Below are 26,995 nucleotides of genomic sequence, written 5' to 3'. Positions count from 1 at the left end.
AACAATCATCTTAATGCATTCCAGATTTAGTGATGTAGGCCTATTCTTGGTAAGAAAACTGGCAAAAATCCGTCAGTAAATTATCAACTAAGTCCATAGTGAAGGCGGGCTGCAGCACCCCGCCCACATGAAACGTCCTTTGGTGAGCTTTCATGCGTTGCGCCACAACTGCGCAGCACCGCTGATCTGGTAAACTGCGCTTGCTGCTGCAAACGGCGCAGCGTTGAAACACATGGTTTGAAGATCCTTTTTTATTTATTACTCGCACACACAACACAAGCACGGTGTCTGAGAGGAAACAATACATCCTCATCTTCCCTGCAGAGCCGCTGTTTCCTTTGTGGATTTTGGAGACTATGCTATATGCGCCTTTATTTTCTCAGTTATTTTGGTTTGCTTTTCCGAAGAAGAACTGTATGCTGCACGCGAAGAGACAAGTGATGAGCAGAGGTTGTTCAGCCACGAGGGCTCCGATTACCGCGATCGCGCCGATTACTGTCTTGCGCTTTAACTAGACACTGATAGCCCATGGTACGGTTCCATTCAGGTGATTTTATGCGCAGGTGCCGCTCGCTGCGGAAGAACCGAAAGTGTAACGGGACTCGGTCACAGGGAGCGGAGGAGGATGGTGGCGAGTATGGCGAGCTGCGGAGCGGCGTGTCATCTGGAGGAAGGGTAAGACTTTGTTTTTGTATGTTGCTAGTTGAACAGACAAATGGAAGCCTCATCATTGTACATGTACAATTTGGGTAACACCATGTGTGTAGTGGACGCGACGCTGAACTGAAATCGCTTCGCTTTTACGCCGGAAGTGAAGTGGTGTCTTTTGTTGTTGTTGTCTGCTTTTAGTTCATCAGTCTGTGGATCTTGAGGAAATGAAACACTTTTCCAAGTATTGCTTCCTCATTATAAATACCTTTGAGCGAGGATACAAAAGAGGAAATAGCCTAATTAGAGTCGTTATGTGCTCGTTGGTTTCTCGCTGTGCTGCACGCTGCCGTGTTGTTACATTGTGATGACAACAATGTATCATCCTGAGCGAAGAGGAGTCAGTATGCTTACGCGGAGAAGCGTGTTTGAGGATCTAAAGCGATTATTGCCAAACAAGTATTTTAATATGACTTCTTGATCGATGGTGCTATGAAACTCATGCGCCACGGGACCCACAATCAATAGTTTACAACTTGGATAATCTTTAACACGTTCAGATCCCCCCGCCCTTTCCAATGCAAAACACTTTTCAAGGGTGCTTAGACAGAGAGGAAAGGCAGTAAATTCAAGAGGTTCCGATTAGATATGCCAACATAGCACCCAAAACAAGTGACATGTGGACCCAAACACCCACACGTTTTACTGCTGTGATATTAATCCATTTTCATTTCATTTAACTTTTATTTATCCTCGAGAGACCAATTGAGGGGTGACCCTCATTTTCAATGGTGTCGAGTTCAAACAAATTCCAAGGAAAAACAACAATGCATACACAATATTCAATGCAAATACATCAAATATACAACAACAGGTGAAGAGAAGAAAAAAAACCAAAAAACAAAAAACAATTGAAACATTTACATAGTGGTGAAGAGTGGCAGCAATTAAAATGAAATTAAATGGGTGAAAGTACAATATAGCCTAATTAAAACAGTTACAGGTAGAGTTTGGCAGATTTAAGATAGTTTGTTTAAATTGATTGAAGGATATGAAGGTATTTAGTTTAATTTGTTGCTGTAAGTTGTTCCAGGAGTCGGGGGCACTGAAGCTAAAAGCTGTCTTTCCCAGCTCAGACCGGGCTTGTGGGACATAAAGCATGAGCATGTCAGTGGAGCGGGTCTGATAAAGCCCATCTGAAATTTGCAACATTTCTGTTAAATAACGAGGAAGCTTCCCGGTCAAGGCTTTGTAAATAAAAATATGCCAATGTGCATCACGTCTCTCTTTAAGGGAGTACCACCCAACCTTTTCATATAAAAGACAATGGTGTGTGTCATAAGCATCTCCTGTGATGAACCTTAAAGCAGAGTGAAAAACAGAGTCTAGGAGTTTAAGACATGAATGAGATGCATGCCGGTAAACCACATCACCGTAATCAAGGACAGACATAAAAACTGCCTCAATAATCCTTTTCCTACTAAATAAAGGGAAGGTGGTTTTGTTCCTATAAAAATAGACAATTTTTTGTCGTAGTCGACAAACAAGATTTTTTATATGGAAATTAAAAGTGAGTTTATCATCTAACCAGATGCCGAGATATTTGTACTCTGTGACTCTTTCAATTAAAAATCCATTCTTTGTAAAAACATTAAAATCATTCAAATTTGTAGTTCTTGCTCTGGAGAAACACATATATTTGGTTTTGTCTGTATTAAGAACAAGCCTGAGGTCTACTAGACAGTCCTGCAGAGTATTAAAAGAGCTTTGTAGGTTCTCAATAGATTGGTGCACCGAATCGGAGATGCAATACAGTACTGTGTCGTCAGCGTATAGATGGGCGTGACAGTTTTTTAGCGATGAAACAATGTTATTTATATAAATTGTGAAAAGAACTGGACCTAAAATTGAGCCAATCCAATAAACTGAATATAGAAAAATAATAACTGAATAATAATAATACAAAGGAGGACTGACCACCTGTTTTTTGAATCAATAATCGTTTAAAAAAATAATCATGTATAGGCCATTTGCTTTAAAGCATCACTTTATTGATGTTAGTCCAAGTACATTATTATTTAAAAAAATGTTTTGTTAAAAGGTCTCTAGAAATCAACCATTAGCCTATAATAATATAATATACATTATTGGGTTCTGAATTAAATGGGTTAATAGTTGCCTATCAGATGTATTGTGCACCACAGACAGGTGAGGTAAGGTAATCTGGGTGACTCATTGTCCACTGTGAAAGCTACTGTGTTTGTTGTCTGGCCTGTGTATCATATACCTTAGATTAGGACTGGAAAAGCCCCTAAACCAACAATACCACACAAGGTGTCATAATCATTGTACAACCTATAAAAACACATTCACTTTTTATGTTTATGACCCACTGTAAATATCACAGCTAAAACAGTGAGATTAATGACTAAAGGTCAAAAACAGTTTATTACTTTGTGTGCTCCTGTGTATTAGAAGCGGACTAAAAGTGACAGTTGTTTATCTCCACACAGATGTTCTGTCTCTTAGTTGTGTTTAAGGGTAAGCATGTTATTGTTGTGGCCTTTTTTTATCTTTCAGCCAGATACAGAGCAACACCCATTCACGGAGGGTTTTTGCGATATACTTTGTAGGAGGGAGACAGAGTGAGAAGTGAGAGCAGAGAAAGTCTTGAGAACTGTAAACATCTTGAGAGATGGGAAAAAAAGTAACTCTTTATATCACCACGGCTGAGCCTCTGTGTTGTTGTGGTGGTGGTGTTGTGACTATCTGGCAGAGCCGCATATGGATCGACCTTGAACATAAAAAAAAAGAAAAGAAAAGTGTTTCCTGGACAGATGTTTGAAAATAAAGGAAACTACAGTTGCCTTATCAGGATTCTACAGACGCCAAACATATGCCACAATTTGGTCAGGCTTAATAAACCTAATTTCCTGATACATAATTTTGCCTTTGTTTTCCTCCATGGCTGCTGCTGCTGCTGCTGCTGCTGGTGGCGGTGGTGAACTGGCTCTTATTGTCCCCCCCCCCCCTGACAGAGCTCAAACGTGTTCCCTCTTGTTGTAGCTTAGAGCGTGCCAACGGGTTGCTCCAGTCCTTGCGCCCAGCAAACACAAGATGTGAACTATTATAATACTTGGATGTGGCTCGTTGTTTTGTTTTGCTATGCTATGCTGCATTCCTGAACAGAGCAGGCACATCATGTCAAAAGACATTGAGAGCCAAATAGTCAGGAGGGACTGGTGGTGTTGATGCCTGGCACTCAGAAAAAAATAATTGAAAACACAATGTGATCATCATAGCATCACAATATGGTACCACTGAAAAGTAAGTAGGTGATTCAATTGAATACGAATCATGAGGTAAGCAGAAGAACGCCATTTAGAATGGCCTTATGAATCAGACCAGTTTTTATTAAATGGTAAAAGTGCCCAGACAGTATCTTTCCATGGCTGGTTTAACTGCTCTTAAAGTGGGTCAGAGGGGTGAGAGTGTGGGTGGGAAGGTGGATCAATCGTTTTCAACAGGATGGGTTGGTGTCAAAAAGGAGCGCCAGAAAGTGAGATGCATGCAGGCAGCTCGCCTTGCACACGTTTCCTGTTTAGACAATGTGTTCAGAAAGCAGAAGTGGTGTGTAACTACTACCAGAGTCTGCAGCTGCACAATAACAAGAGCCTCAAACATCCTAACCTCTAAATTCTTCCTTAATTGTCATCACACATCCCAGTTGTCCCCCCCCCCTTCTGTGCGCTTTTAAACCTGTCTGAATGTTATCTCCTCTGCCCTACAGAGACGGAGATGTTCCCGCGCCTGAAAACAAAGGTAAACATCAGCCTATTTTTTCCTTTTCTTCTCACCTCTCTCAATCTTGGTTTCTCTTTTTCTTCTTCCTCTTTCTCATAGAGCACATGTGTCTCTGTTATGTATTTGTTATACAGTGACTGTGCTATGACCCCATATCTGGGTATCTTTAATAATTAAAAGGCCTCCATCCTCATATCTTTGTCCTCACTACACTTGTTTTCCTTTCTTTCCTCTCCATATGCCCTCCCACCTTTCTCTCATCTGACTGTTTGGCCTGCCTGCTTTCCATATCATTTGCCTCTTATTTAAAAAGGTAATGAGGAGTTGTGTCATGTTAATGGGACCGTCAATACTATCCCATTGTCAGTTTGGAGCTGAGCTGCGCCGACCTGACCCCCAGCTGAGCCTACTCTCGCGAGTCACACGTCTAGCATCAAAAATAGAGTAAAAATGATGTTTCACATCGTAGGCTACAAGCCACTTAATGCGGCATTGACATTGCCTGCATATTACAACCATATGAAACAACAATAATTTGATGTTTTTCTTCTTTATTTTTAGGCTACATGTAGGCCTATTTATTTATTATTTTTAACCCCAAATTATATCAATTATATATTTCGCAGTTTTCACTTTGTGCTTCTTGCTTCTCTCCACCCCAGAATGTCTGTCCAATGAATGAATGACCTCAGATCACGTGTGGTTTTGCTTCGTACTGCTGGTTCACTTGCAAAAGGGGCCATTTGAAAGTGGACCTACCAAACAAAAAAAATCTGAATTCTGTTTGGTATGGACCAAAGCAAGTGAACTAGCGGACTTTCCCAGTGTGAATACACCCTAAGAAACACTTCTGTGCAGCACACATCAACCTTTTCATGTCCTTGGCTTTGTTAGACCAGTAGATGGCAGGCTAGACCCATTAAACTATCCCAAGCCTAGAAGCTGAACGCAAACGTGTGGGTGTGCTTGTGTGACTACTATTCACCAGCATGTGTGTATCTGCGTGGGTGTGTTTGCTCTCCACCTTGTTTGTCAGTCTGATGAAGGGAAGCAGCCATGCCAGGGAGAGAAAAAGGAATGCCTGCTGGCTAAGATGAGGGCAGCAGAGAAAGATATGGGCCAAAGGAGGCAAGTGAGGACAAGGGGAGAGGGAGCGCAGAGAGAGAGAGGGAGAGGGGGATTGAGAGAAAGAGAGAGGGTGGGAGAGAGAGAGAGAGGGAGTGAGAGAAAGAGAGAGGGTGGGAGAGATAGAGAAAGAGAGAGAGAGAGACAGGGAGAGAGAGACAGAGGGAGAAATGGAGAGAGAGAGGGAGTGAGCGAAAGAGAGGTGTAGCAGACGGATGGAGTGCAGTGGAGGAGGGAGATTGATGAGGGAGGTGCTGCGAGTGGAGCAGCGATGGCAGCATCTGCTTGTTAGTCTAAGATAAAACTCTGTGGGCCACAGAGGGATGGGCTCCATCCATTAGGCAGCCAGGCGCTGAGCCAGATGGCCCGGTCCACGGACATTCACTGCTGCTGTGAGGAGAAAGAGAAGCAGCTCCTCCCTGGGACCCATCCGTATATATAAGTGGCAGAATGTTAGTGCACACACTTATCACAGGCTTCTTCACAGGGTGCCACAGTTCAACCGTCAAGGAGTGATGGTTTATGTAAAAAGCTGAAGGCTTTATTTCTGGATGACTAATATGTATTTAAAAAAAGAAAAGTACACAAACATAGGAGTAAAGAAAAAGTAGAGTGCTCTCACTGGGGCTGCACCTGTCAACTAAAGGAGCCCCATGGTTCAACTCTGTACTTTTGCTCTACTTTTTTTGACACTTCTATTATTACTTTCCTTATGTGAAGAACGTTTTTGAAAAGCCATGAGTGTGTAGATGACTTGAGGAAACAAGAGCCTGTGGCCGCACTTGAGGTTTTCCCTTCTCTTCATGCTGGCTTTTGTTGCGTGACAAAATTAAGCACATTTTCACCGCATAGACTTTTCCCCCATTACACAGTAACAATGATAGGTAAAAGCTTTTTACATATTATCGGGTGCTGTTTGTGTGTTGTTAGTGCAGTTTTGGTTCCTGTTCAGGTTGTCAACATTAACATGATGAGGCATTCTGAATAGCTTTACTCTTCCTGAAAGCTGTGGCTGCTTATGCATAAACTGCCGGGCATTATAATAACCTGACAATGGTGTGATCAAACCTCTAGAAGCTGTAAAGTCCCCATAACGATGATGATGATGATGATTATGATGATGCTGGCATGGTTAACAACAAATATTAATAAAGTGGTAATAATAGCTATGCCTAAGATACTACTACTACTTTTTACAGCGCAAACAGCACTATTAACTCTAAAAGCTTCGCCATTTGTTACAGATAATCTGACAGAAAGTGACGGCAGTAGTTCAGGTGAGAGCGACATATCACTATTTAACAAGAACTATATCATCTGCTGACATTTTATTGAATCATTTATATCGAAAGTTTCTCTTGACATTTAACCTTAGCGTGGCATGAATCACGTTTTTTTTTATATATATTTTTTTAACCATACTCATTGGAAATTCAGTGCAACATTTGCATCTCTCACACATTCTCCCACTGCATATTGATTTATTGAACAGAAAACACGGGGACGTCCACCGAGGACAGCTCAGAGGAGGAAGAGGAAGAGGAGGATTCTGGTGAGAGACTCATCTTAAACTGATCACACAATGATCACAGCTAATACCTATTCTTTTAAAGGAAAAGGTCAACATTTTAGGAAATTTGCTTTCTATTTTGCAGAGAGTTACATTCAAAGCTGATACCGCTCTTGTGTCTGTACATTAAATATGGTGATTTGACGGTGGTCGTAAGCAGATTTTTTATTACCTTTGGACAGGGCCAGGATAGCTTCTTCCCCATGTTTCCTTAGTAAGCTAAGCTAACTGGCTACTTGTGGTAGCTTAATATTTATAGTGTGTGTGATATTAGTCTGTTTTTCACCCTCCCTTCTTTTTCTTATTTTCAACAAAAGGCTGTGCTGTGCGGGATGGAGGAGAGGAAGGTAAGAAGCAGTGGCCATATTATAAATCCTAATAACACCATTTTTAACTCAATGCATTTAACAAAAGAAAAAATAGAACTGTGTCTAACCAAGTTTATCTCCATTGCAATCTTTGCAGACAATGAAGAGGCTGACGCAGAGGAGCCTAAAAATGGTGTGACACTTCACATAACAACATTGTGTCTAGAAAAATACCTGCATAATCTGACGAGGCGAGCGATTTGCCTTTCAAAATCTGTCTAGCTTCTTATTTACACCCAGGCCTCCATGTCAGCTTGTTGTCCTAGTTGCTATGCTTTTAGCGGTAACTCAGTGGACTATAGCCACAACCGCATCTTAATGGCCTCCATACTATGTAATTATGCAGAAAATGTCAGACTCTGCCAGCATTTGTTTGAACAGATTGACGTGTTACTGTGAAGCATGCTCCGACCTAACTCATGATAAATGAATAGCATATAATCCGAAAAGTTTGTCTTGTGCGTCTGCACAGGATTTCAGCCTATGACATATGATTTTAATTTGACCCCTATAGAGTCGGACCCTGGACCTGAAGCAGAGGTTTCAAAAGGTAAACGGATACAAAAAATTTGTTTTTGTTACAACACAATAAATGCTCTGGAGATAGCGTCTTTGATAGTGTGAATATCATTTGTTTTGTCATTCATCCTGACAGATAACTTCAAATTTTGCTGTGAAAAATGCAAAGCCATCCAACAGGTGAGCACCCTGAGACAGACGTTTATCTGAAATTGGGAAGTACTTAATACGCCATTCCTCCTGTGCCAATTTCCTTCTATATTTTTGATGATGATGTTATCATTTTCCAATTAAATAAACCAACTGTGTCGCTTTGACAGAGCCATGGCAATGAGCTTGTTACCCCCAGGAGGATCCGTAAGGGACGATTACAGTGAGTTTGTTTTTCTACCACTGATCTGATTCGTGCACCTTTATCACATACATACAGTGAAGAACACCCTGCTATTTTGCAAGTTCTCCCACTTAGAAATCATGGAGGGGTCTGACATTTCCATGGTAGGTGCATGTCCACTGTGTGAAAATAAGTATTTAAACACCTGTCTATCAGCTAGAATTCTGACCATCAAAGACCTGTTAGTCCGCCTTTAAAAGTCCTCCTCCACTCCACTGTATTATCCTGAATCAGATGCACCTGTGTGAAGTCGTTAGCTGCATAAAGACACCTGTCCACCCCATACAATCAGTAAGACCCAAACATTCAGCATGGCTAAGAGCAAAGAGCTGTCCAAAGACACCAGAGACAAAATTGTACAACTCCACAAGGCTGGAAAGGGCTACGGAGAAATTGCCAAGCAGCTTGGTGAAAAAAGGTCCACTGTTGGAGCAATCATTAGAAAATGGAAGAAGCTAAACATGACGGTCAATCTCAATCGGAGTGGAGCCCCATGCAAGATATCACCTCGTGGGGTCTCAATGATGCTAAGAAAGGTGAGGAATCAGCCCAGGACTACACGGCAGGACTTGGTCAATGACCTGAAAAGAGCTGGGACCACTGTTTCCATGGTCACTGTTGGTAATACACTAAGACGTCATGGTTTGAAATCATGCATGGCACGGAAGGTTCCCCTGCTTAAACCAGTACATGTTAAGGCCCGTCTTAAGTTTTCCAATGACCATTTGGATGATCCAGAGGAGTCATGGGAGAAAGTTTTGTGGTCAGATGAGACCAAAATTGACTTTTTTGGTCATAATTCCACTATGCGTGTTTGGAGGAAGAAGAATGATGCGTACCATCCCAAGAACACCATCCCTACTGTGGAGCATGGGGGTGGTAGCATCATGCTTTGGGGGTGTTTTTCTGCTCATGGGACAGGACGACTGTGCTGTATTAAGGAGAGGATGACTGCAGCCATGTATTGTGAGATTTTGGCCAAAAACCTCCTTCCCTCAGTCAGATCATTGAAGATGAGTCGTGGCTGGATCTTCCAACATGACAATGACCCAAAGCACACAGCCAGGAAAACCAAGGAGTGGCTTCGTAAGAAGCATATCAAGGTTCTGGAGTGGCCTAGCCAGTCTCCAGACCTAAATCCAATTGAAAATCTTTGGAGGGAGCTGAAAGTCCGTGTTACTCAGCGACAGCCCAGAAACCTGACTGATCTAGAGAAGATCTGTGTGGAGGAGTGGGCCAAAATCCCTCCTGCAGTCTGTGCAAACCTGGTGAAGAACTACAGGAAACGTTTGACCTCTGTAATTGCAAACAAAGGCTACTCTACCAAATATTAACGTTGGTGTTCAAATACTTATTTTCAGCTGTATCACACGAATAAATTGTTAAAAAATCATAGATTGTGATTTCTGGATTTTTCTTTTTAGGTTATCTCTCACACAGTGGACATGCACCTACCATGAAAATTTCAGACCCCTCCATGATTTCTAAGTGGGAGAACTTGCAAAATAGCAGGGTGTTCAAATACTTATTTTCTTCACTGTACATACATCATGTGTTATATAGATTCCATATGTGCAGCGTCACTTACTCTGTGTGTTGTTTAGGGTGCAGTTGGAAGGAGAGGGCACGTATGAGTGTACTGTGACCGGCCTTGTGTTTGAAGCCACAGAGCCTGTCATGGTGCGGTACTCTGTCTTGTCCTGGTCCAAATTCGGCGCGTTCCTCCACGACTCCTGGAAGTTTGCCGGACCCATCTTTAATGTGGACACGGTCGGCAAGGACGCGTCAGTCCTCAAGTCCATCCAGTTCCCCCACTCCATCTGCCTTGCCGGTAAGAATGGAAAATCAGGCTGTTTCAGTCCTGCTCCTGCATCTTTTTTTTTTTTTTTTTTTTTTTTTGGAAATGTTGATAAACATAGAATACGCTGAGCATACAATTTGATTAACACATTCATAGTTTTTTTTATATATACATACAAACAACAAATACATCCCACCCCACCCACTTGAACATGGAGTACACTCACCTAGAATAACAAAAAGAAGAAAGCAATAGATGAATAAATAAAAGAAATGTAATACAAAGACACCACACTTAGCCGTGCCAAACGTCCTTATGTACTTGTTCACACACACACACACACACACACACACACACACACACAAATACTATACATTATATGCTGACATCCTGCGTCTCTTATACTTCATAATAATGTATAATTATGATCTCGTCTTCCTACTGTGAGTTCATGGCCCATAAGGCAAGCTTATCAACATCAAATATTCCAATGAAGATGTAACCTGCTGTAGGTTGTGTTTAATTTAGTTAAATTTTCTATGTCTGTAAAAAGTGAGTTACAATTCTTCATTGCATTTAGAAACTTTTACATAGAATACTACTTTTTTTTTAGCATCATGTAATCTTTAATCTGTCATTTTAAGGCTGCTCCAGGTGAAGCATAAAAACTTCTACTTTCCCAATTATCACATACATAGATCCGGATAATGAGATGACATTCAGTGTTCTGCACATAAAGGACAACCGTCCCCTCATCGAGCCAACAGTGGACCACTCGGGGAGCCACGTCAAGTGGAATGTGACGTCCCTGTCGCCCGTGGGTCCTATCATTCAGACCAGCCAGTCTGTGGAGCGCCATGGGGTGGTCCTGGTTTACAAGCAGCAGAATGGAGACACCAGCAACAACAACTACAGCTTCCACATCTACCTGGCCACCAACAGTACATCTGACATCAAGGTAAGGAGTTGGTGAACACTGTGTGCCTGGGTTTGGCAATTAATCATTTTCTTAAAATAATGTTAAAAAAAAAAGATTATGCTTTTTTAAAGTCGGAAAATAAATAACTGCTTATTTGGAAATGTGGTCAAATTTCTCCATAATAAAAGGAAATAGATAAATAAAGTCAGCAGCACATATTATATCTCAAAAGCTGCTTCCATTATCTGTCTAACATTGAAGTTTCTGTTCCTCTGTGTACTGGGATGAAATACTGTGACATTGCGTGTGTGCACATATTTATGAAATGCACAACTTATGCACCGCTTCAGTAATAGTAACAGTAACATATTCCACATTTAATTAGCATGTCTTATGTGTACAGTAATACGACCATTAACGACCCACTTTTATACTGACGTGGACCGGCTAATGCCAAAGTTTCCCCAAAGTTTTCACTTCAAAACACATTTTGGGTTTTTATTGAGAAATGTTTCCGTTGAAATGCGAAGTAGCGCCTCATATACTATAGCAGAGCACAAACAAATATTCCATTCATGAGACCGTCACCTGATTCTCCGCAGAATTTTTTAATCTGGCAAACTGCTCACTGGATAAAACTCCAGCAAAATGCCTGTAAGTGCTTTGATAACAACGCCTATTGAAAAATAAGAATCGAAGCTTAAACATAACTTTCACTTCTTGTTCATGTTTGTATCTGCACTGGCTTTGATGCTGTGTGATACTGTATTGGATAGGCTCCAGATTTTTTAGCCTTGTGTAATACACTGAAACAAAGATCGAGTGGACATTCGTTTCATCCATATTATAAAATGGAAAGCAGAAATGTTCCGGTCAAGTGATCATTGACTTTCCGCTAGAAGCGACCTTATTAAACGCCCACTGATATATTATAGTAATTTTGTGCTATGGGACAGTACTTTTTTTTTTTTTAGTACAACCTTTGGACAAGTTTATATGACAGTGGTATGTATCGGGAAAGGGTTTTGATGCCACTGATGTTTGTATTACCGTTAGTGTGCCACGTAATTCTGACAGCCACATGACAATAACACACACAGTCATTTTCCTACGTGTGCTGAGGTCACCCAGGAAGTGTGTTTCCGGTAGTGTGTGTGTGTTTTAAGAGGATGCGGCTGGTGAATAATCTCTACTACAACCTACTGTTTTACTACAACCCGGAAAAATGTAATAATTCATGTTTCCCCAGCTGATGTATTTTCCCTTTCACTGTGTTGTAGGCTATTCTTTATGTTTTCTCTGTCCGGCACATTCGCTGACTGTGCCAGAACTGTTCTCATGAGACACCTCCAGGTTTCATCCACTCTGGACTAGTGGACAGGAAATGACTCACATTCTGTCTGGTCTTTTTCTCGCCCTTTGTGCAAACCAGGACATAGGCAAACAGGTGCGCTGCTACAAGAATCGTTACATTCGAATCGAGAAGCCCCCCACGTGTAAGCTGGAAGAGGGGTCGTATCGTCTCCTGAGCGAGCCAGAGGGAGAGATCAAACCTCAGGTGTGTGTCTCTTTGCGTAAAAAACACAGGAAATTCACAGTACGTTATGTTTTGACAAGTGTAACAGCATTATCACATCGTTGCGTTCTCATTTGTTATGCATTGGCTACTTTATATTTAATTAAGTTATTTCTAATGATGTTTGTTTCCCCCGTGCAGGATTTGAAATTCACCCTTGCGGTGACCAAGTTGAAAGGCTACTTTGAAGCTTTCTTTGAGCAGCCTCCTCCCTTTAAATTGTCTCTCATAGAGACCAACACTGAAGAGACTGTGTGGTCTGCCACCATCAGAGAAGGTACCCCTGCCCTGCATATAGTGTCACTGTAGTATATTTGGGGTACATTTTTTTTTTAAATCAAGGTTTTGAGGCTAAAATCAGGCACTATAATTTTTCTGGTTATCTGACAGTAACAGGACACTTGGATATTTCTATCTGCTAGTTAACCAAAAACTGTTTTCACTGGGTCTCCACATGTTTTTTATAGTTTGTGTGCAATGTGTGCCATTCGGTTTTCTACTCCAGAGTGATGACTTATATTTGTATCCCTCTGTTCTCAGGCGACTGTGTAGATAACACAGAGAAGAAGCCAAGGAAAAGGACGTTCAGTAAGCTTCTTGTATTTTTTCTTGTTTATAATCAAACTTTTCCATCAAGACATGCTTTTGGGTTTCTGTAGGTTGACTCACATCATCACATATGTCCCTCTAGGTGGCAGGCAGAGAAGCAGCAGCCCCTCAGAAGAAGAAACGTCCTGCAAAAGACCCCGCTGGCAGGACGAGTCAGGTGACTTCCTTAAGTCTTTTCCTACTATAAGGCCCGGGACACACATCCTGTGTCTACCTCTGGAGCGTGTCTGCGTCTGTTACTGCTGCGTCTCTCTCTCTGTTGTCGGCCACTAATGCAGGGCTGTACAGTGCGACAGTTTTGATCGCATTTGCTACTGAAATTGATCATGTGCGATGATGAATACGAATCCTTTCGCACTCGTGCGACAGGTTGATAATGAGGAGAGGCTGTCTTTAAAACACAGAGGTCAGATGCACAACACTGCTTAGAGGGCTCTACATTAACACTGCGGGTAAATGAGTCTTAGGCAAGTAAGTTATTGAGTCCACCCTTCAATTTGGCTGGTGAAAGATGTGTGCTCGGGATCTGTGTTCATGCAGCGATTCTAGGTATAAAAACTTCACGGCTTCAACGGCAATTACCGGAAGGAGACGGCACATTACCGCAGTTAAGTTAGCGCGTGTACAAACAGAACATTTCCTGTGCGCCTTCACATTAAAAGCCTGTTACTAGACAAACGTGAGTTGACTTTTATTTTGAAGCCAGTAAGAACAGGAAGTTAGCGCTTTTTTCTAACTTGAAAGGCAACTCCTTCAGCTGCAGAGAGCAGTCAACAGTATCCTAGTCTATTTAAACAAAGTTTTAAATAAGCCACTGAAAAGCTACTCCCAACACATTCACAACAACCTATTTAATTTATCCTAAATTGTACCAATATGTATACTTATTTATTTAATAGGCTATGTTTAATGTTTTAAAGTTTGGTTTTAATTAACAGAAGGACATTATAATAATAATTCTGAATCAGCAAAAAATTGCAATTGGCGGGTTAGATTCTTTTTTCTAAATTGCAATCAGTGCACCCCTATTCATTTTTCTACAATTATTACTGCATCATATTAATTGTGAATCTCAAATGAGACCAGGATGACATGCTCAAAGGTAATTAGAGCAAAATGCAAGGGTTAAGGTTATGCAAGTTTTCAATAGCCTACTTTGTGTGCTACCAAATTTATTTTTGTGCTACTGAATTTTTTTGCTTGCTAGCACCGGTGCTACCACCTAAAAAAATAAGCGTACAGCCCTGCACTAATGTAATGTCTCACTGCTGCTGCTGCTGCTGCAGCGCTGCTTCTAAAAGCCCTGTCTTTCTACATAGAGTTTTCATAGATAATTCCCATTACTATGAAGTTAGAGAGAGTCAGAGAGGTCAGAGAGAGATGTGCGTTGATGAAAATAGGCGAGCCTCCTGAGGGGAATTGGTGCGTCCCTGCAGACCTGCCTCCAACGAGTGTCTGCAGCGTGTCAGAGGTTGGACGTGTGGCTGCTGTAGTGTGTTAATACGATCGCCTAAAAAAAAGGCAGACGCAGGATGTGTGGCCCGGGCCTAACTACTGAGTTGAGTGGAACTTCCGGGTTGAACATTAAACCAGTCAACGCCTGACCTACTTCCAGATTCACCTGTTGGTCTAAAATGATATTAAAATAAAGTACCTGTGTGTGTGTGTGTGTGTGTGTGTGTGTGTTGTGCATCTCTCCCACCACCACCCGCCAGATGGAGTGAAAACAGCGGTGGCTCGGGGCCAGGACATGTCAGAGAAGCAGCTACTGCAGGTGGCCAAGCGGCTGGGGAAGGAGTGGAAGCAGGTGGCCATATACCTAGACCTGAACTCCAGGGAGCTGGACGACATCCAGGCCACGGAGAAAGATGTTACCATGCAGAAGCTGAAGATGCTGGTGGAGTGGAAGAGCAGGAGGCGGCCGGGAGAGGCCACGGCACGCCACCTCTGCAAAAGCCTGGATGACCTGGATGACTTGCCCAATGAGGTCCATCAGACACTGAAAGGTAAAAACAACTGCAGGTGCATCAAACAAAAACAAAAAAAATAGAATATCATGGAAAAGTCCATTCAAAAAGTATACCTTTATATATTTTAGATTGTTTTATACCTATTTCAGGCCTTTTTTTATTTATTTATTTTTTATGATTACGGCTTACAGCTCATGGAATGAAACATTTAGTATCTAAACAATTTTAGAAAATTACAAAAAAAACAAGCAAAAAAAATTCTTACAATTTTCATAAATTGCGCTCTGAGCCCCTCCGAAGTGTGGTTACTTGAGAGGGGATATGCGGAAAGACAAATTTCAATGTAACCATTGACTAATAAAGTAACTTAACTTAACTATTATTATTTATTTTTTCAGATACTTTTTGTTGGCGTAATCCTTACATCCATCATAGGTCTAATGAACACATGTGTGTATATATACGTACTGTATATACAGTATATATACGCAGACAATTAATTGTGTTATTCGCTTTTGTTTTCAGACATGATGGACAACCGAGCAGCTAAGTGAAAGGGATTAGACCTAAACTGACTTACTGGATACGCGTCATACTAAATCAGGAAGAAAACTAAATCTCAGGAATACAACAGAGCAGAGTTGACCTATGGACAGAACATCTGCTCTTCTCTCAGTTCGTGTTCCTCTTGAATATTGCCTGGACATGAAAAATGACCACTGCCTTAACCCTTAATGGGCACTTATCCTTGTTTTTGTTCAAATGTAGTCTTTGATTCTGTAATGACTACAGAACAGACAAACTGTACTTGAAGCTTCATTTGTGTAGCTAGAATTTGGAGCTAAGCATTACCAGGTTCAGAAATGACCAGTAGAGGCAGTGTTGAGAGGACATTGAGTTATTTAGTAGCTAATTATGTAGCCAGTAACTGATTATAAATGTCGGTGCTGCAGTGTTGAAACTGCAAAAAATGGGAAAAATACAACCTGTGTGTCTTGTTTCACTTTTATGTTTATGTTATGTTTGTGGGACTTTTATTTTTATTTTTTATAAAGCAATTAGGCATTCCATCACATTCTTGTGACTGTCCAAAGAATTATAGACTGAATTACTGTTTTTCTCTGGTCTCATACATTTTATAGTTTTATTGTCATGTACATATCTGTTTTTTTTACCTGTGATATATTTTTTAAGTCTGTTATGCCTGTTTGTGCACATCTTGTGTTTACGTGTAAATGTTGTATTTGTATAAAAAAGTGTACAGTTTTGGGGACAAGCATTAAGATACAGGGATGAATTTAAGTATCCTACCTGTGTGAGTGCAGCTACAGTATGCCTGTCAACAATCATATCTTTTTATGAGACACCTTTTTCAAAGCTTATTTCATAGCTGCATGGCTAAAAACTAATTTTGATTTGAAAAAACAAAACAAAGAACGCTGTAAGCTGCCTGCAGGAATGTTTCAGGTAAATGTTCTCAACATCCCTACACTAGTCACTGTGTTTTATATATTTTCATAATGTTTTCCAGACATCTCAACACTATTCGGAAAAAAGGCTGCGGCTCGTTGCACGTTAACTCCTTTATATTCGTCCGAGTTGATATTATTATGCAGCTGCATTTACATACAACATGGAAAACAGGCTTTGCACTCATTTCTATATTATGTCCGAGCCCCAAGGAGGAATTGTGTAATGTTGTAAATGCTGACTGAATAAAAGAAAAGAAACAAGCTATCCTGGATGCTTTTCATGTGACCTTATTTCTTCCATAGTTTGATCTGTAACAAAGTTTCTTCCCTTTTTTTCTCATTAGAAAGTCACTCCCACTCCAGCACATGGTACTAAAATACACTTTATTATACCTTACAATAAATAACATCACATACCATCAAATAAATAGATAAATAAACACATCCATAAATAAATAAATGGAATAAATAGATAACAAATAAATAAATGTCCCCACCCCCCCAATAGTTGAATACATTCATACTTTTAAAAGGGCCAACATGGCCTCTACTGCTTACCTAAACATTAGTTTAGCAAGACAATCGTGTAGCAGTGTAAAGCACTTGGTCAGTAGTTGTAAATGACGGTAGTGAAAGATATGGAAGGCTGGTTCAGTTGTGATAAGTTAAAGGAATGGAGATATTGTGGTTGATGTTTACTTCTTGTGGTCTCCTGAGGACATGTAGCCCATGGCTCGGCTGATGGTGATGGTTCTGACGTGGAAGCCCCTCATCATCTTACACATCTCCTGTCTGTTGTTGAAGGTGGAATCTTTCCACATCTGGGCAGCCTTCTCCTTTAAAGAAGATAGCAGAGCATGAACACACAATAATCAAATTCTCTGTGTCTCAGACTTTTTTTCTGAGGTGTAAAATGAAAACAAAAACAAGGAATAGAAGAAGTACCTCAGAGGTGTCGTTCTCTTCATTTGGCATCAGGGAGCAGTTCTGTATAAACCAAAGCAATATTTAATCAGGCAACATTCAAATGTTATTTCCCAAGAGATTCTCCCCTCACTGTTCCTGTCTTTACATTATGACTGTTTCACAATGATCTGTATTTATTTATATTCCCACACACATGCATATTAAACACACCTTCCTCAGGCTCTGTATTATATTCACAGTTGGACGCAGAAGTTCCTTCCCAAGATGTCGGAGTTCAGGGTTGAGGTAGGACTGAAAAGCAGCGGCATAGTAGGCCAAGTCCTTCACAATGTTACTCCGACATTCACCCTGTCAAGACACACAATGAAGCAATAACCATCATTCAACTGTTTGCTAAATAAAAACTAAAACAAGAGGAATAAGTGATGGAATGATTGTATCAGTTAAAATGTAATTCTTAGGTATACAAAAGCAGATTAAGAACCTGCGAAAAGCTTTATTTTGATAAAATAGACACTGGATTTCTTATTTATAGTTACAGTATGTTGTATAACACACAGTTTGCCTGATAATCCTTAAAAGCATAGTGAAAATATGAATGGTAACTCAAGCATACCTCATTGAAGGAGGAATTTCTTTGCATCATGCACCCTGAATTCTGTTAAGTAAAGACAAAACATTTTAAACATGAGCCATTTGTCAGGATCTGATTAGATTTATTTTTTGTCCATATACTTCATTTATTATATGTGGTTAACAAAGTAAAAGTAAAGACCAAGCTGAAATTTCAAAGCTGGAGGCAGATTCTATTATTATGTCCAAAAGCAAATTTGGAAAATGTAAAAAAAAATATATATACACTCTTCCCTTACAAAAAAAAGAAAATAGAATTCAAGTTTAAGCTGGCCTTTACTTAATAATAATAATAATAATAATAATAATAATAATAATAATAATAATAATAATAATAATAATAATAATAATAATAATAATAATAATAATAAAAATAATAATAATAATAATAATCATCATAATAACAATACAAATAATAATAATTAATTCTGTCTAATCATTGATAAATCAAAGTCTCACCTGAGTCAGAGTGGGTGCGCAGGCCAGTACTGTCTCAGCTCTACTCACTTCAATATTATTGGAAGAGGATCCATGACAGAAAGCATCCTGTTGTACAAAAATGAAGTTATTAACCATTACCATTAACCATTAATAAGAGGTGTGAGACAGATACAAATTACCAGTAACATAGTATAGCTGAAGTAAATTGTACTCACATTTTTGAGAAGTTCTGTGATGTTCACCAGGAGGTCCTTGAAAAGCCCTTTGCAGTCTCCGCACTGCTCTGTGGCCGAAGCGGGCACCGGGAGTCCCGTGGCTGTGCGCCAGCTCAGGGTCAGCAGCAGCAGCAGCGCACAGCTGGCAGAGTCTGCATGGCAAAGAGAATCATGAACATCAACACATGCGTCTTATGGGTCCACACAAACCCACTGGTGCTCAGGTTTTTTTTAATGGCAAAACACTTGTCAACTTACAGAAATGAAAGATTGCCATGTTTCTGATCAGATTGATATCTTTGGTAGATCCAGGTCAAACACAACACTGTGTGGCTGCCCTCTTGTCTGAAGGATTTATACATGCATTCTCAGGGGATTCCCTCAGCCGGCCTGTAGGAGCGCCAGCAAAAAGAAAACTAAAACGTCATATGTTATTTCCTCGTCCACCTTCCAGCACACAACGTAAAACGGGAAGTGCCCACGTTTGTTTCATATTTTGGCAGAAAGCAACACAAGGTGGGCGTGGGGTGTAAACATTCAAAGTGTGGTTTGAATTTTGCATGCGTCGGTCTACGTAAAATTATGATAGATGAGAAGGCTATAACCTTAATAGTTGACCATAGCCTATATTACTCTTACAAATAACTAAGAAAATCACGTTCTTAGCATTTTCCCAAAGGAAAAGAAAGTGAATCTGACTGGTGAGATTCCTGACATCTGATACCACTATACCACAATATATCTATTCGAACCCAAAGTCAGGTCCAGTAAATGCCTCTGCCAATGTCAGTGCAGAAAAGTGGTTCTTCTTTCTCTCACTTTTTTTTTTTTTTTGGGAAGGATGTTTTGTGCACAAATGCGCATGGGTTTATTAGAAAGTAATTTAGGGATAATAATACATACAACTGAAAGTACTTTGTGCAACTTTTTACTTCACTGCATGTATTTGACACCTGAAGCTATGGTGCCATTATCAATGACGATTTTACATCCAAACTATATAATGATCAGCTTATGAAAAACCACTAAACTAGAAGTCAAAATCAACATCCTAAAAAGCTAGACCTGCATGCTGCTTCATTCATTCATGATGAATAAAACAAATGTATAATAGGCCAGGCTATACAGCACTCTGAAAGGAGGAGCCATTCTGCATGTTAAGAACTTTATTTTTTTTTAAATCTACAGTATTCTGCTTATAATATCTCTCACTTAGAATGTAGAACTTTCAATCAGATGGTATGGCACGTTAAAAGTTGGTTAATCAGTGATAAGAAGGGGAGATATCACCAGGTACTGATTATCAGACTCCAGGTAAATGCAAGGTGTTCTACAAAAAGGCAATGAAAAAAGGAAGAACTGAGGCTTACTTCAGGCACACCAAGCCAAGGATAATTTTAAAAGCCTTTGTTTAATCAGTATCCAAGAAAGTTCCGAATGAGACAAATGTGACATTTTTAATTGTTACAGAAAGCATGGCTTCATCCTCTCCTGACTCCCTCGCTTCCTTTCCAGTGTTTCAGGGACCCGTGATCCACTTGCTGCGTGGAATGGACTTTTGAAAAACAAATGCACTCTCTGAAACTGCAGTGGTCAGTGAGTGGTTGACAGGAGTTTCCTGGCCTTTTCCTGGCTCCACCACAGGACTATCAAAGAGTGAAACCTACCATTACTCTTTCAACTGACTATATGATCTGGCAGATGACCCACTGTTTGAGAGACGGGGGGAGGGGTGGGGGGCTTTCTCAGAAATAATTCATCATATGAAAAAATAACATTGTGATCATAACTAAACCTTTTCTGTCATACAGTCAAACCCTGGGCCATAAGTGACCATTCATCAGTCCCACAAACTGTCATTTTTCACATGAAGGGATAAAAAAAAAATCCTAATTTATGCTTCAAAGGGGCTGTCCAAATGAACATGAACTCCCTTCAAGAGCATTAAACCAACCCGAGCGAGAGAGTGAGTGAGAGACAGTGTCATGATGAGGCAAGACCGAAACAGTGGGGAGTTGAGTCATTCTAAGTGTAATGCGGTGATGTTTTGTATTCTCACTGCCTCACACTTACTGCATTCATTAGAAAGAGGAAGCTCGTGTGAAAGAGCAAACTCAGGATCCAGCTGACTTGCAGCAACGTGCCGCCAGACCAACTCAACAGATTGCACAGCAAAACGACATATATGAAACAAAGTTTATTCTTTATTTTACATATCTGTACATAAACATTTCTTCGCTCAAATAAAGTTTCTGATTACAATAGGATGAAAACGATATTAACACACTTATTCATTTAAAATGACTCGTGTCAGAGGATCAACATTCACAAAATGTTGAAGAGCAATTAGAGTGAACGTATTACCAAAAGCTACGACTCCACTACAAGGCAGGCATGTTTCCTTTACACTCTTTTTAGCACCTTCAAATAAACACTTCTCAGTTGAAAACTACCATTTGTGCAGAATAAAAACAGGTCGACTTTGAAATACTTTTAAAATCACCGTCCAACTTAAAATGGTCTGAAGAAGTTTGTTTTTCCCATCTGGTTTTTTTCTTATTATTTTCATTTTATACAACGTTGTTTCTTTTTTTTCTCATGACTTGACTTTCTACTAAATTCTTTTTCACTATTATCTTTGTTTTGTTTTTTTCCCCACAATTTTTTTGTTGTTGCATTTGACAGTTATAATTTAGTGGCGAATGTAGAACGTTTTTGAAAAAGAAACAATCGCAAAGCAAGGCCGATCACTGCACAGGAAGCTGGGGGGACAGAATCCATGACAACACACAATCAAGTGTCCTCTTCTCCCAGGAAGCAGGGAAAGTGCTCCTCAGTCCTTATAGCGCCCGGGAGAATAAACCACAGAAGCAAATGAAAGAGGGCGGCCTTTCCTCTATGCTGCTGCTACTTCTGGAGGAGGCCAGTGGGTCGGACAGGTAGATGGGGTGGGGGAGCAGCGCAGCGAGGGGCAAAATACTTGGGTCGAGCGGGCAGGGTTTGAATGGACACGGGACAGGGGGGGAATGGCCTGGTTTGGAGCGGGAGCTTTAGCTTGGCAGGGGGGGGGGGGTAGTGGAGCAGGGACAGGCATCTTATTTTGATAGGGTCTTCTCAGCCAAATGTTTCTGCTGGCTCTCGGCATGCCTGCAAAAAGATAAAAAGAACATCTAGTCACTTAAAGGTTGAGTCTGTTATGTTTAAAACATTTTTTTATCATTATTTGACAGGCGACGTCTTCTCGTCTCTTCACCAAAGTGTCTGATTACAGAACCTTCATGTGCAGTCCCCGGTTTACATTAAGTAGGCTATGGATTTCATTCTAAAATCACATGAAGTGTAAAAATAAAGAGAGCAACATAACGTGGTAAATAAAGAAGTCCCAACAACCACACAGGATCTTTAGTGATGTTATGAAGTTTTTCGTCTGACTGTCTTTAGAGGCAGGCTAATGCTACCCTTACTACCAGTATTTAAACTAAGCTAACTATTGATGAGCACCCCTTGGCCATTTCTTATTCAAAAATGCACCCGCAGTTAAAGAAATGGCTTCAGTCGTTTTTATGAACCCTACATTGAGCCTCCCTTTTGTATTGGGTGACATATTTTTTTGTGCCATCGACATTGGAGCTGTTCTTTATTTGGATTCAATTCCAAATATGCCAGCCTGAATTGCTTGCAATGTTAGCGTCAGTTGGGTATGAGAACACATTTTTTAATTTATTTAACTAGACCTCTGTTGCTCGCTCCTCATCTTTGCTTGATGCTACATTAGTCTGTACTACCATTAAACACACAAATCTAAGACTGAACGATTAGTGGTTGAGTTGCATTTTGGGTAAAGTTTTAATAAAGAAGAAACATATGTGGAAAAAAAAAAAAAAAGACACAAACAATGTTACAATGTAGTGCTTATTAAGTGGGATATGTTTTAGGAAAATCATACATTTTTTGTTGTATTCATTCTAAATAATACACACTGTGATTCAGGACGTGATGTGAAATGCATTGAATAAGTTCCTCATCACCTGGTGAGGTCCTCTATGTCAACCAGCATGGCATCTTGCTCCATGTGTAGCTCATCTCGAATCAGCAGCAACTGTACAAGCTCCTCATTCAGACCTGGAGTGATAGATAATATGAGAGATAATATAAAAACAAAGGTATTTCTATGACAACAAAGACATTTTTCCCCAAATCACAATATGGAATTACTTGAAACACAACACTGACCACATGTTGACCATTGCACCCTCATCAATAAATAGAAAGTAACTGTGACAGCCTAAAATCTCTAGCTAAAGGGCTTCATTAAAATGACCTCATAAACATATCAAAAACATTATGAGCGTTGACAGACCACACATAGGCGGTTGTGGTTGTTTTCACATCACATGTCTCAGTTATTAACAAAAGACATTTTAGGCGGAAGGTCTGTCTGCTCGGTAAAAACTAGCTCATGATTTTGGACTCCTGGGGATTTCTTTTGGAGCTGCTTTATGTCCCATTATTCATCCCTTAACACCAGGATCAATGAACTGCACAGTACGGTAACAGTAAATGCTCAGGGGAAGCTGTTAACTGGTACATTTCTTTGAACTGACTAACATGCATAAAAGTACTTTCACATTCACTTAAAAGGGTAGGGGGGTCAGTATGCCTGTGCATGTTTTTCCCCATTGAATCTCTTGCTCATTTCTGCAATTGAAAGTAGAGGTCAGACTCTCTGTCTCTTTCATTGTATGTGTGTATGTGTGTGTGTGTGTGTGTGTGTGGTCAACTTACTTTCAATCTGGGAGTGCAGGTCATTGACTATAACCTGGAGCTGCCCCAGTGTCATATCTCTCAAGTCGGTGGGCTTCAGGCTTCTTTTCATTAGACATTCGCTGATGTGAGGCATGTGTGGAAGCTAAACACACACACGCAAACACACACACACACACACACACACACACACACACACACACACACACACACACACACACACACACACACACACACACACACACACACACACACACACACACACACACACACACACACACACACAAAGAGAGAGAGCGAGAGAAAACAAAATACAACAGGTTAAACATTGCTTATTTCTCTATCTGCAGGTTCAGTCATTAGGAGAACTATAAATACAAGGTTCAGCCACAGAGAAAATGTTGCTGCTGTATGACACATTTATTTTCTAGATATTTATGCAATTCTCTTAAAAAAACATTTGCTTTCAAACCACTTTCCTTCTTGTTAGATGCTATTGAATACTATTGTAAACTCATGGACCTAATCATACTGATTTTGAACAAGACTCCCCCTAATCTTTTAAATCATTCTTTGACTGAGTTTCAAATATGAGGTGTTTTTTTGATTTTCTCTCTCTGGCAATTATCTCTGGTATTTTCTCACTCTTTTCTGACACAGAACTACCAATAATAATAATAATAATAATAATAATAACAATAACAATAATAATTCTTTGAAAAGTAATAATCAGGAGGTTATAAGGTAATGAATGTAATTGCTGCATTTGGTGAAATTGGATCAAAAGAATAGAACAGAATAAGAGCAGGGACATTTAATCAAATCAGTAACACAAAGACTCAGCTGTTTATATTGGCTTTTAATTTGTTGCTCCCTCTTGGTGAGTGCTTATCAGGCTCTCACTTTCCTCTGATAATGAAACAAAAGGGAATATCACCCTTTGACCACTTTAAGCAGGGAGACTGTAAAGTTGGGGGATTTCAAGTAGACTGCTGTGTTTGGTGACAAACACAGTGATTTTTATACAGATAGACAGCCGATGAACTCGGTGACTGTGCATAGCTTTAACTTCCCAGCAGAGGCCAGCAGTGACGCTGCCTTTTCTCTCAGAGCCAACCGACTGCTTTCACAGCACAGTTTACACTAGAGCAATCTGGTCCATTTTTACTCCAAGCCATCTTACATTTGGAATATGATTTCTCTATCCATGCTTTTAAAATGTATCACTTATTCCCACTCACCTACAGCAGGGAACACATCTGTTATGTAATCACAGATAAAGGTGGAGTTTACAATAGAAGGGTGAGAAAAAATACAAACATTTACCACAAGTGAAAATGAAAACCTGCCACGTGATACAGCGTCATGGAAGTTTTGAAGTTGTGTTGGAGCCTATTGTCGTATTGACCAGTACTTGCCTAAATAAGGCCCCAAAATGTGCTTTTATTATTTTTTTATATAAAATTGAATGTGCTTTGCACTGCCTCCGCTTTGTGTATGTGCTAATGAGTCCCACTGCCACCAGCAGTTGCTACATGTTCTCAGTAAACTCAGATGTGTAGCCAAAACATGACACAAAAACACTTGGCTTTTACAACCACAAATGGACAGATAATTTTCTCTTTGTTTACCAGACTCTGCCTCTGCAGACACACCAATCCAACCGGTCCACATTCTTTCTCTTTCCCTCCATCACCCACTCTCTTTCTCTCTCTCCCGCCTACATCATCATCAGTCTTGAAAAACGTGGGAACATTTACACAGACGCTCTTTCTTTACATGTGCCACACCTGTTGTGTCTACGTGCCTCCCTCTGTATAGTTTATCACACTTCTTTCACTTTCACATGGGCACTGAGGCAACTGGAGTCTGCCATGTGTCAGTTTCAGTTTCGAGTGACTTGCACATGGCGATGACTCCGGAGTGACATAGAGAGAAATGTGATGTCATACCACAACACGAGTGGGCGATGGGGAAAAAGCATTGTAGATTGTTGGTCTGTGAGTTTCAGTGGCACATCTAACACACCACAACTATACAAATCACTGTTTGAGTGTTCAATACCAGCGAATGACCCTCCAGCAATGACTGCATATCAGATTTGAGGAACCCACTCCTCTCTGCACGAAGTTGAAAGTAGAATCTAAATATCTCCAATTGTCTTTTTTTCAGTGTTTGTACAAATCAAAGCGAAAACCCCCACCCCTAGTACACAGAGGGACGTTTGAATACAGGCTCACAGTGCTGGCTGAATTCCTATTCCTTGCCCTTGACAAGCGGGAAGTAACATGCAGTTTAGTTGGTACTGACTTAAACTAACTGGCAGAGTGACCTGTGGCCATTTCTGTCTGACATTACCCCACCTACATGTTAATTAGATGCATTCTACTTTTAGAAGACTGCTTAAACAATTTATCCAGACCTTTACTGAAATTATGTCTACTGTATCCATTACTTTCAGCTATTCATTTTAACTTTGGACAATTCTAACTCTTTATCTATTACATTGCTATTACAAGTATTTCCCCAGTTCATCCACAAGTTATGGGTCAAGATTTCTTCAACTTCTTATTCTTGTTATTCATTATTATGAGAATCTAACTTTAACTGTTTATCCATAACTTCACCCAACTATTTGTTTTTCCCTTTCTTAGCAAAAACATGTATCTGTTACTTTTAATAAACAATTTTGACTTCTCACCCGTCATTCTAATTGGATGGGTATATATTTTCAAAATCAGTTGGGGTGAAGTAAGTCTGCAGTAGTACAACATGGTGGGGAATCACTATTCTAGCCAAGCATTTTAGCACATGTTACTTCTGCAGCTTAATATCCCTCTAGTGCTGTGGACATGGCACGTGGCTGTAACCTTAATACATCTTAATATTCACTGTGTGTTCGGTCCTGATGTGACAGTGATGTCTTTCGACTGCTGAGCACTGCTACATCCCTAAACACTGAAGTCGATGCTTTCCGGCACATGCATTATAGATGGACCCGGGCCGAGCTGCCCTTCTCTTCTCTGAATAAGTAAAGCGGTTCTGCCTGCAAGTCCGGGAGGAAACGCAGTGTGTGTGTGTGAGTGTGTGTGTGTGTCTGTGTGTGTGAGTGTGTGTGTATGTGTGTGTGATGGCGCATGTCTGCCTCCGAAGACGCAGTGAGGCAGATAAAAAGGGATGAAATAATGATGAGCAGGGTCGTCATCACCTTCCTTCCTCTAAATGGGATCAGAGGACAAG

General features: G+C 40.3%; 2 protein-coding genes across 6 annotated transcripts in view; one reads left to right on the top strand and one right to left on the bottom strand.

Annotated features, from left to right (window-relative positions):
• Positions 1 to 351: 351 nt before the first annotated feature.
• LOC307271337 (uncharacterized protein) lies at positions 352 to 17,032 on the top strand. 2 transcript variants are annotated; one of them, XM_080053755.1, is made up of 17 exons: positions 352 to 675; positions 4,439 to 4,470; positions 6,822 to 6,854; positions 7,070 to 7,129; positions 7,465 to 7,494; positions 7,613 to 7,648; positions 8,030 to 8,065; positions 8,171 to 8,214; positions 8,355 to 8,407; positions 10,033 to 10,259; positions 10,928 to 11,187; positions 12,581 to 12,706; positions 12,866 to 13,001; positions 13,265 to 13,312; positions 13,416 to 13,490; positions 15,049 to 15,339; positions 15,829 to 17,032. In XM_080053755.1, exons 1-17 carry the CDS (start codon positions 626 to 628, stop codon positions 15,855 to 15,857), a joined length of 1,566 nt encoding a protein of 521 aa, XP_079909881.1. In that variant the 5' UTR covers positions 352 to 625; the 3' UTR covers positions 15,858 to 17,032. The 2 variants fall into 2 exon arrangements, with proteins under 2 accessions (XP_079909881.1, XP_079909882.1); XM_080053756.1 differs by lacking the exon at positions 6,822 to 6,854.
• Positions 17,033 to 21,199: 4,167 nt separating this feature from the next.
• Positions 21,200 to 26,995, bottom strand: part of schip1 (schwannomin interacting protein 1) — a gene marked incomplete at its 5' end in the record, with an annotated part of 226,041 nt that continues 220,245 nt past the window's right edge. For all 4 annotated transcript variants that reach the window (XM_080053917.1, XM_080053918.1, XM_080053920.1 and 1 more), the window contains 3 exons: positions 21,200 to 22,138; positions 23,020 to 23,113; positions 23,777 to 23,900. In XM_080053917.1, coding sequence (XP_079910043.1) covers positions 22,087 to 22,138; positions 23,020 to 23,113; positions 23,777 to 23,900 — 270 coding nt within the window. In that variant the 3' untranslated portion in view covers positions 21,200 to 22,086. The remainder of the gene's footprint in view (positions 22,139 to 23,019; positions 23,114 to 23,776; positions 23,901 to 26,995) is intronic.

The sequence above is a fragment of the Ammodytes marinus genome (assembly GCF_949987685.1).
Source record: "Ammodytes marinus genome assembly, chromosome: 3".
In the NCBI taxonomy this organism is placed as follows: Eukaryota; Metazoa; Chordata; class Actinopteri; order Uranoscopiformes; family Ammodytidae; genus Ammodytes; species Ammodytes marinus.
The sequence above is the reverse complement of the archived record's forward strand: the minus strand, read 5'-3'. Positions and strand labels throughout refer to the sequence as shown.